This window comes from Chelonia mydas, chromosome 26 (genome assembly GCF_015237465.2).
Source record: "Chelonia mydas isolate rCheMyd1 chromosome 26, rCheMyd1.pri.v2, whole genome shotgun sequence".
Classification (NCBI taxonomy): domain Eukaryota; kingdom Metazoa; phylum Chordata; order Testudines; family Cheloniidae; genus Chelonia; species Chelonia mydas.
The window spans coordinates 1,462,819-1,481,321 of record NC_057859.1 but is presented as its reverse complement, the minus strand read 5'-3'; the positions used below and the strand labels follow the sequence as shown (position 1 = coordinate 1,481,321).

Sequence of the window (18,503 nt, the reverse complement as noted above, 5' to 3'; positions counted from 1 at the left end):
CTCTTTTCCGACACAGAAAGTTTGCATACTGCCGCTGCATTATGTACAAGTATTTATGACTGCATCTAAGCGACAGAAAAGATAAAAACTGCATTCACCACCATGCATCCAGTCACACCTTGGTGACTAGTTGACTAGGAAACATGACCTTGTGAGCTAAAAAGGAGCCACCTAAGCAGAGGGTAACTGAAGCTGCACCCACCTAAAAAGACATTTTAAAGGGTATCATGAAGTGCCTCTAAACCTGTCACCTGCTTGGGTTGAATGAGCAACCTTCACTAGGCAGCATGGCTTTGGGTATTTATCCCCTTTTGCAACCCATGATGCAATAGTTTTCCCTATAAACCTTGGGCCTGATTCTCCACTGTCCTGTACCTTGCACAGTCGTGCGCCCCGGTACATTGGGAATGTAAAAGGCTACCCAGTCACCCTGGTAGACTTTTATACCCACTTTGCGCTTGTTATAAATGACCTCACAAGGTGCGTGGCAATGGAGACCCAGACCCCCTTGACTCCTGGGTAACAGTGCACAGGTCTCCTGTTCTAAGGCTTGGGCTCCTGAGGCCAAGGGGACTGAGTTCAGGGAGCACATGACAGAGGAGTCATGTGACTCCAGGTTGGCAGTGATCCCTGCTATAAATGGAGGCAGCCTACCCTCAATAGTGGGGGATGTAGCTAGGACATGGAAGGTCGGGTGTCCTATAATGGCTGGGACAGGTTTCCTACTGAGCAGGGAAGTGCCCTCCCCAGTTTGGAGAAAGTGGGGTAAGTCTCTGAGGCTAAATGTGCTGCTTTACTTACCTGGAGACTTTTGCGGCTTCTGTTATTTAAGGAAACCTGCAGCGAGGAAAAGGCTATGGGACCTGACTGGAGTATTTAGACTATCCCAGGTAGTGAATCTGTCCACCAATGTACATCCAGTCGGTGCATGTTCTTTATCTGTGAGTTCACACTGCTTCTTGGGACAAGGGCTGTCTTCTGTGTGGGTACTGTAATAACAAACCCTGATGATGATTCTGAGTTTTCCTGAGGGAGGAGGTAGGCGAGGGGTGGTTCGTTCTGACTGTCACCAGCAGAGATGATGTCCAGAGGCAGACACGAATCAGCCAGCTGGGGGAAGGGGAAGCGAGGAGAAAAAAATACAGTTCTTTGAATGATTTGCTGTGGCGTGATTAATTCCTGATCACTGCCCCTCATCTCAGACGCCCACCCCACTCTAACTGCACGCAGCCAAACAGATCCTTCTGCCCAGATCCAGGTCTGGTGTAACAGCGCTGAAGTACATAGAACTGGTATCTAGGATCCCGCGCTCCTGCAAGCAGCTCTTGGGGTGGTTGAGAGGGAGAGCTGGGGAGGGAGCGCAGGGGTTCTCTCCGGATGTAATAACCCATTCTGGGTTACAGTTTCCATGAGACGTTTGGGTCTGTTGCAGGGCTGTATCTCAACAGCAAAATATTTGTGAGAGGATGGAACTGTCGAGATGATAAACCAGGAAGGAAAAGCTCACGCCCCTGGAAGGGGCATCGAGAGGAACTCACGGCTTGAAGGCTTTGCCATGGCCAATAGGCAAAAGCCAGTATCTGTGGCTGGGACTGTGAAACTGCCGAGGAGTTGCATGTTCCATATAATCTCATTTAATGTGTGGTTTGAAAGCAGGCTATGAAAACAATAGCTCCTTCACCCACGGCTGGGCTCCCTGGGTGCAACCTTGTGCGGAGGTGGAAGTCTTAAGTGGCACTTAGGCATGTGCTGCTCCTCTGCCTGGCGGTGTATTTCACCCAGCCAGAGATAAGCACGTGCTTGGTGCTGAGTACGCATGGACTTGTGCACATGCTTAAATGCCCTGCTGAACAGGGCCCGTGCCTCGCTCTGCAGTATTCTGCAATGGGTCAGTGCCTACTCTTGATTGCAGTCAATGTGGTTCTTATCTGCCTCTCAGGAAGTGCAGGCCCCGAATATGGTCAGACAACAATGAACACACACAGTTGCAGTAAGAGCAGTTGGGTGATGTCTTCAGCATGGAAGGGAAAAAAACTTGTTGTAAAAATGACCCAGACCACAGGAAATGCTTAGGGGTGAAGCAAATATTTTAAGTAATAACAAGATTTCATCTAATATGCTCCAGATAGTGCATAATAGGTTTTCAAAACTACTGTCCATTCTCTAAAAAAGTAAGATGTGGGGAGTTGGAGATTGTTACTTGCGTTGCTTGGAAAAATACTCAAAATCTCATCGGAATTTCTGACTTGGGTCTCTGCAAAACTGCTCCATGGAGAAAGAAAACACTTATCACACAGTTTCTGTGCAAGTTCACTCTGGCCGTTACAGAACCAGGAGCATGAGGAACTTCATTCAATTGCATAAAGAAAGGTTATTTGCCGTAGCGGAGGAGGTGTCTAGGGCGAATTAGACATTGGCTCAATAACTGTTCTAGCCTTATACATGATGTATTGCCTTCTGCTTTACAAACAACAGGGAAAGCTTTCTGGGGGTGGGGTGGGAAGAATGCTTTGTTCAGTGAGATTCATGAAGATAGGAATGGGCCCATTACTTCATCGATAAAGGAACATAGCGACTCAAACTGCTTTCACAGGTATGTCCACTCTAAACTGCATTTTTGCAACATTTTAATGAAGTACACATGAGTGACAGTAGAGGCGTGTATTAAAAGTGACCTTAGGTAGCATTTCACTGCTACCCAACCAGCTATATTGACATTGTTCACTCATCCAGCCCCATTTTCATGAACAACAACATGGAGCAATCTTATAAATAATCCCAGTCATTTTTGGCTTTCAGTTGCATTTTGTCACCAAGTAAAACTTTATGGCCCTCAATTCCACACTGGGGAAATACTGGCCATCACATCACAGGCAGTTTGCTGATGTAATATGCTAGACAGGTTTTTGGGGTGGTTTTTTTTTTTTTTTGTTTGCCTTTCAAGCAGACAGCCAGTATCACAGCAGGAGGGTCCTGATTCAGGAACCCCTGGTATGATTCACTGATTTGTTGTAGAATTATTTTTCAGCTGCGGATGCAACCTGCAAATTCTGCGGTGGGTTGATGTATATATCTCAGTGGATTTTAAAGGAAAGGCAGGTGCAACTTGAGACCATGATTGTGCAAGGTGTCAGCACTCGATTAACTTGATGTGCATTCACTGGACGGAACTACTCATGTGCCCTAATGTTTTCTAAGGAGTGGGGCCTGAATTATGTGTCAAAATGTAACTGCATCATTACAGTGGAGATTTTAATCATGCACAAGTCAGGAAGCGGATGAGTTGAGATTCCCAGAGCAACTTTTAAATCTGCCCCCTTCTGTTTGTGCATCACCATGACATCTTTCATGACATGAGCGGCACACAGCTGTAAGAACTGGTGAAAAGTGGTTTGGAAAACAAAACGCAACCACCCCCCAAACAAAACTGGTTCATGGGGTTTAGCAGTCCTGAGATTTTTTATTTCAGCAGCCTGCCCTTCCCGTGCGGAGCCACGTTCATTGACGCTGAAGCCTGGGACACCCCCAAAAGTCGCGGCTGCTGAATGAAAACCACAGGTGCTGACCCTGGCTACGGATACTTGTGTGGACTGGGGCGGGCAGGGTAAAGCCAGGGCGATGCCAGAAGGCGCGGACAAGCATGACAAAAAAATTGGTGCAAATCTACACTTTTTTGCCCAGGGGTGAGGCTGTATTTGTACAGTCACCCCCCTCCTCCCCCTCCGGGCTGGCGACGCGCTCGGCTGCAGGCAGCGGGCTCGGCTAGGGCCTCTGGGTCTGCCCCACACAGCGGGGGCAGGTCTCTGGCACCCTCCCCAGCCCCACCCGCCGGTCCCCGCTGCCCCCGGCTCCCGGGCGCGCAGCGCTCCCGCACCCTGAGCGCACCCAGCCGGCTCCCGGCCCCTGCACTCACATCCGGGGCTGGGTTTGCTGCGAACGCGAAACGTAAAAATTAACCCGGAAAAAACGAGGCGCCGGAGCCACACGCCCCCGGCTGCCGATGTGAGCGCAGCGCCCGGCTGGCCATGCCCCGGGGGCGCAGCCCCAGCCCCCGACGCCGCCCGCAGACGCCGCTGGGTGAGTGGGGAGCGGCGCCCGGGCGCGGGGCGCCCCGGAGGGGTGCAGGAGCGTCCCCCGGGGAGGGTGCCCGGGCCGGGGGGTGGATGGAGGCGACGCGGGGCTGCGGGGAGGGGAGCGCCCTGGGCAGGGGTGAGAGTTTGGGGGGCACCCCGGGAAGGGAGGGGTGCAGTGGGCCGAGCGCCCCTGGGGGGCGGGGTCTGGGTGCTGGGGGGTCGGAGCTCAGCGCCTGGCTGCAGCTCCTGGGGACCGACCATCCCCGGGGCGCACGGCGCTGCCTGTCTGGAGCCTGCCCCAGGAGGTGCCTCTGCGCGCCCCGGGCAGCGCGGGGAAAGGCCTTTGTGGCCGCGGGGCATCGCGGAGCCGCCTGGGTTCCCTGGGCGCTGAGCACCCTCCCCCGGTGTTTTTAGTTAGCAACGCCTGGCTCAAACTGGAAAGAATAACTCTGTGTGCCAAGGGCTCCCACTGGGGGTATTTCTGTGGAGCCCCCACGGTGCCTCTGCTCACAGACAAAGTCCTGGCTCTTTGATACTCTCTGCAGTTTGAGCTGATTCTCAGAAGAGTTTGGCGCTGTGCACGTGGCCCACTGAAGACCACAAAGGGCTTTTTATGCCCAGGCATCCTTCAGGGAGCTTGCAAAGGGCGCCCTATGCTGCCCGGAGTTTCGATAGGGAACTGGGGCTGGTTATGTACTGGAATTCAGGAGGGGTTTTTGGTTTAGCGTCTTAAGAGGTATGTTCATGCTGGTCAGAGAAGACCATGTAAGATCCTTGTGAAGGTTTTTATTCAACTATGTGGTCTATTCTGATCCTTATTCTGCACACTGTATTCCTGCCTTGGGTCTGAAGGAGGGCTCATGGGTACGAATTAGTCTTTCCCTGACTTCAGAGGACTTTGGGTCTGGCCCATAGAAAGGATTTCAAGTGCCTGACTGCCATTAGCACTAATGGGAGTTAAAGGCTGTATATGTCTTGGTCTCCTTTCAGTATGTTGCTATCTTGTATACAGAGGAAGCTGTCAGCATTCCCATGGGGTTCTGTCCCAAAAGGGAAAAGTCAGGATGGGGCTGGTTTGTCAGTCTTGGAATATTGCAAGAACCTTTTCTTAGCAGCTCCTGGACCCATAGCCTGAATCCATAGCAAAAGACCTCTGCAGTTTCATGATTCATAATCGATAACAATTTGTTGTGTTTCTGTGGCACTCTGACCTTCCCAACGCAGAATATTTACAGGTGGGAAAACTGAAGCAGAGAGGTTAAGGCCCACATTTTCAATGGTGTCCACTGACTTTTGTGTGTCTCAGATTGTTGGCACCCAAAATTTTGGGCCTAAGTGACTAATATATGGTCAGTGGGAAAGGCAGGATGAGATCATGGGTCCAGAATCCCAGTCTCCTGGTTAGTTTCACTAGATCAAGTTGCCTCTGACAATTCTTTTATGAACAGAATGATGCTGTAATGACATAGTTTAACCTCACTACTGTCAGGCCTTCCTTTGAGCCGGTTAATTGTTTAATAAAAACAAATGTTTGCAATTAACATGAGTTTGATTGCTGAACCTATTCCGCAGAATATTTACATCTGTTCTCCTGTTCACCTGCCCTTCCTCTGGAAACTGTCAGCATTCTATGAGTTAATGGGGAGAATTCTGTGAGCTCTCTTTAGTGAGCATAGATAAAAGGAAGTGGAGTTTGCAGATGTGGTAATGTCATAAAAGGTCTAAACGATCATCCATCATAGCATAGCATGTTTTAATAACTGTGTACTAGGTGGTGCCTTGGGAACTGTTGACGCTTTGTGGAAGAGTGGATATAATTTGGTGGCCCAAGACAGCGGTGGAGCTAAAGTAGTCCCGTGTCATCTCACATTTAAACTCCTGAGAGAGGGAAACTGTCTCTGTTGTCTGTAAGAAAAGCATTGGCTATGCTGTAGATCCAGGTACGAGGTGACAAGCCCAGTACAAATCGTTAAAAAGGTAGATAGATCCATGTTGACAGTGATGCTGTTTCCTTGGAGTGGATCCAGTATCTTGGTTCCCATTATTTTCAAGGATACCAAGTGCAGAGGCTCTCAGTGTCTGGTGCCAGCAGAATACCCATTTATTGCACAACATATGACTCTTCCATTTACAAATCCCTAAACTCTGTAGTCCCTTGCAGTGTGATCTCCTGCACTGTGCCCTAGACTGACCTAGCTGTGTCATACGGGACCATCTAAGGGCTTGTCTATATGGGGGCATCCAGAAAGTTAATCCAAATTAACTAACGGTGTGAATTTGAAGTGGATTAGCTATACTGAATTAAATCCCTGTGTGGATGGTGTTTTAATTTGGTTTAGTTTAATTCACTTAGGAAGTGAAGGCCGCTTTAATTCTGAATCATGGTATTCCCACAGGGATTTAATGTGGTTTAACTAATTCACTTCAAATTCACACCCTTAATTAATTGGGATTAATTTTCCTGTATATCCACATGTATGTGGTTTTGTTGTAGCCATGCTGGTCCCAGGATATTAGAGAGACAAGGTGGGGGAGGGAATATATTTTATTGCACCAACTTTTGTTAGTGAAAGACAAGCTTTTGAGTTGACACAGAGCTCTTCCTCAGAAGCTCAAGAGCTTGTCTCTCTCACCAACAGAAGTTGGTCCAATAAAGTACAAGCTCGTGAGCTTCTGAGGAAGAGCTCTGTGTCAACTCAAAAGCTTGTCTTTCACTAACAAAAGTTGGTGCAATAAAATATATTCCCTCCCCCACCTTGTCTCTCTAATGTACATGTAGACACACCCTAATTTATCGAATGGCTACTTTGCACTGTCATTTTAGGAACACCGAGTCCGAAGATTTCTTTTTTCTTAATATGCTTTTTGCTCTAAGAGTTGCATTGATGATGATGCTGTTCAGCGCCACTGAAGCGGGATGAAAAAGTGAAGAAACCCCTGTAACGTTGCATCTCAGGACAAAACGAGGGAAAAGCATCCCTCTCTTTGATAACTGAGATTTTGGGATTCAGTTCCTGGGAACTCTGCCCCCTCACAGCATCACAGGTCATTGAGTTGACAGTAACTGTAATTGGGTTTGAATGTGATTTGAATGATTCCCTTTCCATTTTATAACACCTGGTGAGGCTGTTTTATTCAGGGAGCAGTGCCATACTCTTCCTGTATCCTGGGTGGAAATCAGAGAGGTTGGTTGTCTTGTGCTGGAAATCTTGTCCAGTAACTTCTTTACTGGTGTCATCACATTAGTTGAACCAGGCCAGGGTTGTGTTGTTTTGGGGGTATTTTGGTGTGGTTTTTGTTTTTGTTTTTTTTGGAAGGGGGTGAATTTATGAATATTTTGCTCATCTAACTGTGTTGAAAAGGCAATAGAAGGAAGGAATCCCAGAAAGCAAGAGAACTTCATTCTGTGTTGTGTTGACATAAATTGGAACCAGTAACGAGATCCTAAGGGCCTAATTCCACTGCTAGTCTTGGGAAATTCTTTAAATCAGTGTTAGATTTCAGACTGGCTTCCAGAAATCAGATTGAAACTTCTCCCATAAACTGTGACTTCATGTGCTCAGTATCATTGTCCTGTTCATAATTTATAATGTATGTAATCTAAAGTTATAACGGGACATGCTCTCCGGATTGCTAGGCCTTCAGGGAGTCCTTAGCGGTTCTAAATTATGTTAAGTAGTTGTAAAGCATAAGCACAACTGAGTTTTTTCCCCTTTTTGCAGTCAGTTCTTTGTGTCTCAGACGGTACTGTCTTCCACTGTTGTAGGATACAGAAAATATAAATATGTATCATCTGTTCCAGCTTGTGTCGTTGCTCCAGTGATTGTCAGCTCTTTGTTCTAATAATTGATGAACAGAAGTAATTGGTTACTGAGTTTCAGGCAAACGTTCTGGCCATGAATTAAGACGCCTTCAAATCATCGTTGACTCTGCTAGCCTTAGCCTGTGATTCTTCCCTCATTAAAAAGAAAGTACTTGCGACACCTTAGAAACTAACACATTATTAGAGCATAAGCTTTCGTGGGCTACAGCCCACTTCATCGGATGCATCGAATGGAATATATAGTAAGTAGTATATATCTTACTATATGTTCCATTTGATGCATCCGATGAAGTGGGCTGTAGCCCACGAAAGCTTATGCTCTAATAAATGTGTTAGTTTCTAAGGTGCCACAAGTACTCCTGTTCTTTTTGCGGATAAAGACTAACACGGCTGCTACTCTGATTCCCTCATTAGCGTGTCTTAAACCTGTTTCAGGGCTGTGAACTCATGGTGGGTAACAGTATTTCTGTGCAAATATGCATGTGGTAGGAAATGCTACAGTAGAACAGGTCAATGGTATGTTCAGTCTAGTGTTCTCTCTCCAGCAGTGAACAGTGTCGGATGTGAAATATGAAGGTGTAAACTTCCCAGAATGCATCTAACTGTACAGCCAGTTGACTACGTTGTACAGTGCTTTGAAGGTGTCAGGTGCTACATAAGTGCTGAATATTATAACAAGACTAAATTTTGTTGGGAAAACTCTTCCTGACTCCGGCTGGATTTCTGGAGCTGGAAGATGGGGAAAACCCCCACCTAGTGGAACTGCAGATGCTATTCTTATTTTGAGCTTATGGGAAAGAGAAACTGTGGATGGTTCTAAGGAGACAGGTGGATAAGTGCAACCTCTGTCCTGCAGCATACTGGAAAATGGATCACTGTAACCAGAGTAAGGGGTTTGCATGATGATTGCCTCCCTATAGCATGCTAAAAAACAGTACATTCCAGAACTTAAAGCTCAGCGTGATCATTATCTCATCTGCCCACTGATTTTTGTATCTCAAAGTGCAATCTAAGGTTGGTCACTGTCACCTTTTCCTGTGCAGAAGGAGCTGAGCATCTGAGTATTCTTGATCAAGCTCGTGTTAATTGAGGCAGAGCAAAACCATAAGAAACGGCAGCATTTTTGACCAGCCTTTCACATAACACTGCAGAGGAAGGGGTTCTGCAGCCCAGAAGTGCCTGGTGCTCGAGTGTCGTTAATCTGTTATCGCCTGTTAGTACCGTGATACGGCTGCCCTTTATCTCTGTTAGTAAAGTCGATTTCTTTACACTTTGTACTAACTCTGTGGTTTAAGGGCCTTGACTAAAGACTGAGATTCATAAAATAATTTGCATCTTTATAAGGGGTCACTTCCAAGTAGAGTTTGGCTACTGCTCACAGGTGCTGCTGAGTTGTAACTGTACCGTTTTGAGGGCCCCATGACTATGGGAATGTCACTTGTCCGGACTTGTCAGGGAACGGCCTTTCTGAACAGCTTTGTAAACACCTGAGGAGCAGTGTATTGCTAATCCACGCTCTGCAACTTGATAGCACCTGGCTAATCGGCTCTTTCATTCTGGGCCTAACCTGCCCCCTTGCTCAGCACCTTACTTCATGAGTGGTCACGTTCATTTCAGTGGGGTGGCTTGTGGAGCCAGCATGTGGTAAAGCTGGCAGAACTGGGCCCTGAGCTTGTTCCTGGTGGAATTGATGGGCCGCATATCTTCCCAGCTTCCTCACCAGATGGTGTGTGTGTCTCCTTTTTCTTCCCCTTCTGAATCACCATGACCTGTCTTACTTTTTATTAGCAGCGGCATTTCTGAAGCCCAGTCTACACACAGAGACCAGCCGAACTGAATTTTTTATTGGTTTTAAATTGGTGCAAACTCCTGTGTGGACACTCTTATTTCTGTTGATCTGAAATCAGTCAGGAATTGATTTAAGCTGAACCATATCAGTGTGCTCTGAAACAAAAATAAGTGTCCACACAGGGATTTGTGCTGCTTTAACTATATCGGTTTAAAAATCATACCTTTAGTTAAACTGGAACAGCTTCTCCATGTCTGCAGAGCCTGGGAAAGCCAGTGCTGTCCTCCTGCCTTGGCCTGGGCCCAGTGTTTGTATTTAACAGTGCTCTGCTATGATATTTATTGTCATGTGTCTAGAGGCAATGGCTTAATATATTAATAATTAACGTTGATTCCAAATCTGTTTCACAGTATCCTTTATTCTGTCTGGGCCAAATGGCTAATCTGATTCTAATGACATCCAAAGGTCTTCATAATTTTCGGTGTGTTGCCTTCTCTCTCTCTCACCCGTGCCAGCAAGCCAGACTACCCACACTCTGCCCTTCAGCCTTTGGTCTCCTCAGAGCAAGACTGCTCAAAATTCCCCTAAGTCAATAGGAGTTTACTAGGAGGTGACCTTTGTCAAAACAGCCCCCTGTCTCTGCTGGGTGCTGCTTCCAGGCCAGTCAAGTCTCCCTGGTCACTTCCCACCCTGCTTCTGAATGTGATACATGGCTCCAAACGCTGATGCTGAAAATATGAATAGATGACAGCAGACATTTTATTCTCTGTCCCATCTGTCTAACTACAGGACAGTACGTTTCTACAGGGGTGCCCCCTGAGACCACCCATCACAATTTTTAAGGTAAAAAATCGTATTTTCTCCTTATCTGTAGAAGACCTTTATTTGTGCTGCCCATTTCAGTGGTGCTTACATGGGCTGCCTTTCACGCGCCTGCTAATTCACAGCCAGACTCCACCTGTGGTATATTTGTACCCAGCCCTTCTACGAGATATAGGTCACCTCCCATTCCATCCACCAAGAGTCACAGTAATTAAGAGGCTTCTTGCCCAAGGCGTTTCTGAGATATGGTGCCTTTCCAGCTACCTACATACAGCGTCTGATTCTCCACTGCTCTGCACCTTGTGTTGGGACATGGAGCAGTGCAAAGTGGGTAGTGTTTTGTGCCGACTGTACATGTATGTAAATGGCGACAGTGTGCAAGGCAGTGGAGAATCAGTCCCATAGACCGCATCTGCAGTGAGCTCCACCTTAAAGGGCCTGATTCTCCATTGCCCCAGTCGTTCACACCCTGCAGATTGAGTGTGAGGCGCTGCCACTCTAGACTGGTGGGGCTTTGCACCCACTTTGCACTTACTGTAAATGACAGTGTTGCAAGGTGACGAAGAGCTAGGTCCCAAATCTTCCTCCCTTGCACCAACACCAGTTGCGGGTGCTCGTAGGACCAGTCGCCAGGATTCTAACCATCACGCTCTCAAACCTCGCATCTTGTTCTTCTCTCTCACTGACTTTCTCGGGGGTCTCTCTCTGTGGTATCTGAGCTCTTGGCCAGCAGGGAGGGAGGTTCTTTCTCCGTAGGGCTGAATCTGCCCAGATTCTTATGGCTCTTTTTGAAAAACTCTCAACTTCTCCAAAGGGACAGTTTGTTCCTGCTCAGACTGCAACTGTTGAGCTCTCCTTGTTGAGCCATGCTCTGTCCCTTTGCAGAACAATGTTCCTGTAGGGCACAGGAGCCCTGAGGCTCGGTGGCAGATGCTGGGCCCTGAGGAACAAGGGTAGTGTTGGAAGGTGTTTGTGGCTCGAGTGGATTTAGTGACATGTTTCTACCCAGAGAGGACGGATCATTGCTGTCTTGCTGACTCTGCATCCCAACTACACATACTTTCTGCAGGAGTTGCAGTTTATTTTCCATTCCCTAGGAGTGAGTGTGTGTGTGCGTGCACACAGGCTCTCTCTCGCTTTGATTTGAGGCTTTGCAGTTCTCAGGGGCTGAGTGACTTGTGCTTTTCCTGCCATAAAGCTCTCCTGGCTGCTCACCCGTTTGTAATTATTGTTTTGTTTGTTTTGGCCAAGGGCTGCGGGCCTTTGAGTTTGCTGTCTCCTAGATGCCTGTGGAGTAGAAAGGGGGTGGGGTCCTCCTAGGCCTCCCTGCATCACCAGCTGCTGCTCTGTTGCACGGGATGATGTCTTGCTCCGTCCTGGGTCTGTTGTTTCTCTTTGGCCTGCTGCTGCTCTGTGACCATCCAGGTGGCCCTTGTGCTGTGACAGGGTGGGGAACAGTGAAGTGTTCTGAGTCCTCTTGCAGTAGTGCTGTCGGGCTTGCAAGCAGCTTGTAGTGATTAGGTCCATCTGTAGTTCCTGGAAGTTCCCTGCTCTCTTAACTCCTGCAGTTCCTCAGCTGAGCTATTTTGGTCACTCTGGTCTGTTTGTTTTATTTACCCAGCTTCCGAATGTGTCCAGAATTGTTATGCTGGTGTCTTTGTCTCGCCGTGACCTTGAATTCCTCAGTTTGTGGTGGCCTGTCTGCTAATAGCAGAAACATGCAAAGGTGGGGTAGGGTTTGGTTCTGTCCTGTCCCTAGCAGAGGCACCAGGAAGTTTGGATAACAGTCTGAATACAATCCCAGGCCTCAGTCCTGCAGCTGACCATGCTGCTGAAACCCTACTGGGAGCTCCATTGAATCCAACCGCGTTCTGCGTGGGTGTGGGAGCCTGCCAGGATTGAGGCCTAAACCTTCTACTCCCTACTTCAACCATCCTGCGATGAGGAGCTCAGCCTCTAGACCAAGCTAAATACCCGGTATATGTTGTTTAGTTTCCTGACGTTTGGGCTGTGAAATGATGTGCAACCTCAAGGAGGTGGAATTTGCACAAATGTTTCCGTTTAAGTGTGGCGGGACCAACCTGCTAACGGCCGGTTAAATGTGAAAGTGGAACAGAATAATATCTGTGTGTCAAATATAACCCAGTCCAACCATCTTCTTCCTCACGCTCGGCTGCTTTAGCCTGCATGCCCAAACCTGGTGACTGAGCTGTCATCCCAGCTCTAGACAGGGAAACGGAAAGGGAGGTGTGTGTGAATATGAAGTCAACCTAGAACAGGGAAAGAACACTTCACTGCCATGGCTGCTTAGGGTAGGGGTTGGGAGTGCCCTGGCATCATCGGCAGGCTTTTATGTTTTCTAGGGTGATGCTACAAGAAGCCCGGAATGCCTTATGTGGATCGACAGAATCGTATCTGTGGGTTTCTAGACATTGAAGAAAATGAGACCTGCGGCAAGTTTCTGCGAAGATATTTCATCCTGGACACCCAGGCCAATTGTCTTCTGTGGTATATGGACAATCCCCAGGTGAGGTCCCAGAATGCACTCCGTGGAGCACTGCAGATCTCCATGGCTTTCATACTTCACAGCTGAAAGGGCTTCTGCTTCCTGATTTATGCTGCATCTGCCCCTCCCACTCAGTGCCTCTTAAGAAGAGGATGCATTTGTTACAAGAGTTCAGTGCTAGGATTTCACAGCTAGAGCTGGCTTTTGATCACGCAGATCTTTTTTCCCCAGTTACCTTGGACACCTTAGCAGTGCTGCTGGTGTTCAGACTCTAATGATGGGAGTAACAGGGTTTATTTAGACAGATTCTGCTATTGAAATCCCAGAAACTGGGATCACGTTTTTTAATTGGCTTCACATTTCCCACCCCCCCTATTTTTCTCTTCTCCCCACCCCCCATTTTTATTACACCAGGTTCGAGCACTAGTTAAGACAAGCAGAGACCGCAACTTCAGTGCTGGAGAAAGTGGGTTTCCTTGTGCCCAGAGCCCTGTCCTTGTCAGCAATCTGGAATGATTTATTTCCCATTCTGATGTTAAAACTGCCACGTAACAGTCTACCAGGATCCCAGTGAGACAAAGTGGGGGAGGTAAGGTCTTTTATTGGAACAACTTCTGTTGGTGAGCGAGACAAGCTTTCACGCTATACAGAGTTTTTCAGCTCTGTGTAACTCAAAAGCTTGTCTCTTTCACCAAGAGACGTTAGTTCAGTAAAAGACACTACATCACCCACCTTGTCTCTCTAGGATCCTGGGACCACCGTGGCTCCAATAACACTGCAAATATCAGGATTTTGGTGAGGTGAAATCCTCTCTGCAGTTCAGTCACTGGGTTGTTTTGGCACAAAACATCCCATCATTAATCTCGTGGGTGTCATAATGGAAAGTCGCCATTTGGATGTCCATTTGTGTCAGATTATCTGATGCCTGTTTCTGGGGAAGCCATGTCCCGTAAAGTTGTCTCGCATCACTAATTTTCCTTGATGCTTTAAGTCACATAGAAGAGATGCCTTTATGGGATGGAGGGAGTGTCTCAAAGGATGTGGTAGTAGGGATAGCAGATTCTATTGTGCCTTTTCATATTCTGTCTTGCCACAACATGGGGTGACTATATTGCACCATGCTCAGTAAGCATTACAGAGGGTGGTCTCTCTCTCTCTCTCTCTCTCTCTTTTTTTTTAAGTATGGTGCTCACTCACTCCCATTTCTGGGGCCTGATCCAAAGCCCACTGAAATCTGTGGAAAGACTCTCATTGGCTTCAGAGCGTTTGGATCAGGCCTCTGTTGGGAAGCTGGTGCTGGGTCACTTCACTGAAGCAGCGTTGAGCCTGAGTGCAGCTGGAAGCAGCCCTTCATTTTCAAGTGGGATGGGTCACTCTGTGCCGTGCTTTCTTGCTGAGGGAAGCTGAAATGTGACTGGATAGTATCTGTTATCAGTATGTGTGAGCCGTGTGTCAGAAATGTTCCTGAATTCCCCCTCCACACCCTTTTAGACTTTGAATCCAAGACAAATACAACTAGAATGTCTTCTGGTCTCAGCCAGTGAACCATTCGGCTCCATGGTGGTGAACCAGCCGCAGGCCCAAAGATGGAGGTGGAATGTGGGGTAACAGTTTCTTTTCAATGTTGGCTCTGACCCATAGGGATGCAGTGATTGGTCACTCTCCCAGATGTTACTCCTAGGGCAGTTCACAGCTGTGGTTAGAATGCGGAGCTATTCTGATGAGTCAGTATCAGCCAGAAATGCCTGCTGCTTGCTGTATCAAATGGGGGCGGGGTGTGGGGAGCTGTATCTTCCTCTTTCTCATTTTGCTAAATAGTATAATCTGTGTAAAGTTTTGTATGAGCCGCATCTACTTTCAGGCCCCAATCCAGCAGAGCACTTAAGCACACGCCTCAAGTCCCTCTAACTTCAGTGAGACATATGTGCTCAAAGTTAAGCTCCTGCTTAAGTGTTTTGCTGAATAGGAATGGGCTTCGGCACATACGTAAAGTTAAGCATCTGCTTTGCTGAATTGAGGCCTCAGAAATGAAATGATGCAGGATGCTTTCTGCCATGTATGTTGTTAGACTTTCCTCTTTCTTTGCAAGAGGAAACTGCAACAAATCAGTTTCTCTGTGTATACTATGCTCTCTTAGACCACGCCAATGATATTTTATACAACTTATTCCCTGAAGAGATGATAAAGTACTATGTCAGAGTGAGACTTTATTAGGTCCCCATTCCAGTTCATATCTCAGTGTAAAGACAGTAACAAAAATGATTAAAATATCTGTCATCCTAGAAATGGGGTCATGCAGAATATGCTCACCCAGTAGCCAGGGGTCTGGAGTTTTGTGTCTGTTGTGGCTGGCAGCTCCTGGAGTGGTCGTGGCATTTACTACAGTGATTAAAATAATAAGAATAAAAGGAGAGCTGTAGGAATCTCTTGTGTGTGGACTAGCACCAGTCACCATTTGGACTAGCGTTCATTGTGTGGCTTTTGTAAACGCAGCTAAAAGCAAATTTTATTTCATTTTCGTTTATAATCTATGCCCAGTGCCGTGGTCTCTGGCCCCTTGGCTAATGTTAAAGAACAGAGCAACTTTCCCATGCAATAAACTACCCAGCAACTAGTGCACCCCTTACTGCCTTGCTGAGGCATAGTGATGGGTCTCACACCATGGTAAAATGCTGACTTATAGAGACTGTCGGTGAGGACAGAAGTATTAAGGTGCCCTTCCGTAAACAAAGTGTAAGCTGATCCTCTAGCTCACCTGGTTTGTGACTGTTTATTGTTTAACTCTTAACATTCTTGACTGTTTTGCAGAATCTGGCTCTCGGGTCAGGAGCTGTTGGATCTTTGCCGCTGACCTATATATCCAAGGTAACGGGAGGGTGGTGTCTCAGAACTGCTGTGCTGTGGGGGGAGGTGAACTAGACCTAGAAATAAGCTAATGGTCTGCCCAGTACAGAAAATTGTAGGAGTCTGGAGTTATCTGCTCTATATACTACTGCTGGGTAGAACTGGTGAGGATATTGTTCTTCAGAATGTTTGTCAACCAAAAATGTCCTTTTTGTTGAACTCAAAGTTTTTTGAAGAAGCTACCGATTTTGATGAAATGTTGTTTAGAAAAAACCCAGAACTAAGCATTGCAATAATGTTAGAATATCTTGATGTTTTGAGGAATATAACATTTCAGTTTTTTTAAATTTTGAAACAACTTTTCAAAATTAAACTCATAAGGTGGTTTGGTATTTTTTTAGTGTTAAAAAAGTTGATGTTTTAAAAAGTTGGAAATGGTAACAAAACGACCTGAAACTAATCATTTTTTCCAGAAATTTGTTTCCTGGGAAACGTTGAATTTTTTTTTTTTTGTTTCGAAAATTTGAAATTGTGGAATTGCCTGCCAAACGGATCCTCTGAGTCCTGCCAGCTCTACTGTGACAGGTCTCTCGTGTAGCAAAGAGGTCTGCATTTCCGTTGTAAAATGATGTCACATAGGCCGGCAGGATTGCTGGGTAGGAAGGAGGTATTTCAATAATGAGGAAGAATGCAGAGCCACAGAACCCGGAAGCTTTTAGTTAGGGCAACCAGTACAGAGTCCCGATCGGGCCTGATGCCCCAGCCGTGAGCTATTTGCAGATGAAACTTCCCGGCTGGAAGACGGCATTTTAAATCTATTTCATTGCTCAGAGTGCCAGTCTCGCTCAGCATCCGGCTGAACCTGGTTCACGTGCATAACTATGTGTTTTATCAGGTTTGTAATTAGTTTAAGTAAATAATAATCAGTAACAAGGTGTCATGTAAACATCACCCACTGCTCAACACGGCTCTCTCTGAGACTCGGGAGTTGTGTTGCGGTTATTTAATGTGTAGTACAGGAGGGCCTAGAGGGCCCCAGATGAGGTCAGGCCCATTTTGCTGGGCCCTGCACAGCTAGTGAGAGACAGGCCCTGTCCCAACGAGCTTCAGTAGAGGGTGCATTGTTTCCTACGTGCCTCTCCTGTGACGCTTCCATGGGGACTTGAATGAGCTTCTGATTCAAAGCCGCACCCAGCTGAGCAGGACTCTCCTGTGTAAATGTGGGTCTGTCTGCGTTTGGAGCTAGGGGAGCGATACCGGCTCCCGCCCGCTCATCGAGCCAGCGCCGTGTAGGAAGGGTAGCATGGGCCGTGGCCAGCGGTGGCATGGGCTCCGGCTGTGCTGAGAACGAACCCACCGGGTTCTGCTGGGTTTGTCCTTGGCACAACTGGCCCATGCTGCTTCTAGGGTCGCCAGTTCTGACTGGACGAATTCCGGAAGGTTTCATCACAGGACATAATCTTTAATTCCTGGAGACTCCAGGACAGTCCCGGAGGGATGGCAGCCCTCGCTGCTTCCCTGGCTACGCTGCTAGTTTGGGTGGGCTAGCTTGAGAGGTAACGCACGGACATCCGCGGGGGCTGGGAATCCCACCCCCAGCGCCGATGCGGACGCAGCCTCAGGTCTGTCTGTGCTTCAGACCAGAGTGTAAATTCCAGCCAAGGACACCTGCCTGCAGCAGCTCCGGCTGAGCTAGTGCACTGACTGTAACTGTGGGGCCCCAGGGGTGAGCCATGGGACGGGCCAGCCATCCCCTCTATCTGCCTGTGGTCTCGGATGGGCTCGTACCCGGGGAAGCTGGCCCCTCCCACTGCTTGCATCACAGCAGCTCTGCTTCGGTTTTTAGCCCATTACCTGGATCAAAGCTAGCGTGGGTGTGTCTCCTCCAGGTGGAATTGACGCCTACCTTAGAGGGCAGGGTCTCCAAGTGCCCGTTCTGAAGGCTACTCCTCTTCCTGTGTGGCTGGCTGCCGTGTTGTTGTTTCAGGGCCTGATTCTCCGCTTCTTTGCCCCCTGGGAGTCCTTTGCCACACATCACACTCCACCCTGGATGTTTGGTAGCACTGCACACCCATTCCGCACTGGTGTAACTGACTGCCCAGAGAGCAAGGGGGTAGAGAATCAGATCCCCCATGTCTGTCTTCAGTGTCTGTTCCCTTCAGTTGTAGTCACCCCCTCTAGGACATAAGGTTGTGGGTTCGAGTCCTCATGCCAGAACTTTGGCTCAGGCCCAGTGCTGTCCCTGCTGTGCAGTGCCAGGAGCAGTCACTGTCCTCTGGATATGTCCAACCAAGGTCCCTTCTGCTAATTTCTGGGGCGTGCCTAAGGAATGTTAAATATACTAGGGGACTTTTAGAGAAGAGTGGAGGGGACGTCTAGTACCCTGGCCAATATCCCCACTCCCCGCCTTAATATAGCAGGCACTAGTGTCCAGGGGTGGGTGTGAGCTAGTGTTGAGCACAGGGTGGCCTCTGTGTTTGCCAGCAGGCAGCCCCTGTTCTGGAAACATTGAGACTCTCTTCCCAGAGGAAGACTGCCTTGTGGTTAAGGCACTAGCTGAGATGTGGGAGTCCTGGGTTCAAATCCTACCTCTGCCCTAGTCCAGATTCTTTATGTGGCCTTGAGTGAATCACTTAGTCTTTCTGT

The 18,503-nt window shown here is 47.8% G+C and overlaps 1 protein-coding gene across 4 annotated transcripts in view; it reads left to right on the top strand.

Moving 5' to 3' along the window:
* The first annotated feature begins 3,577 nt into the window (after positions 1-3,577).
* Positions 3,578-18,503, top strand: part of PLEKHA2 (pleckstrin homology domain containing A2) — a 54,431-nt gene continuing 39,505 nt past the window's right edge. Inside the window, exons 1-3 of one of the 4 annotated variants that reach the window (XM_037886336.2) lie at positions 3,578-4,077; positions 12,871-13,034; positions 15,822-15,878. In XM_037886336.2, coding sequence (XP_037742264.1) covers positions 12,894-13,034; positions 15,822-15,878 — 198 coding nt within the window. In that variant the 5' untranslated portion in view covers positions 3,578-4,077; positions 12,871-12,893. Of the gene's footprint in view, positions 4,078-12,870; positions 13,035-14,504; positions 14,618-15,821; positions 15,879-18,503 lie in introns of those variants that run through there. The other 3 variants (XM_037886338.2, XM_037886337.2, XM_037886339.2) reach the window with 3 other exon arrangements.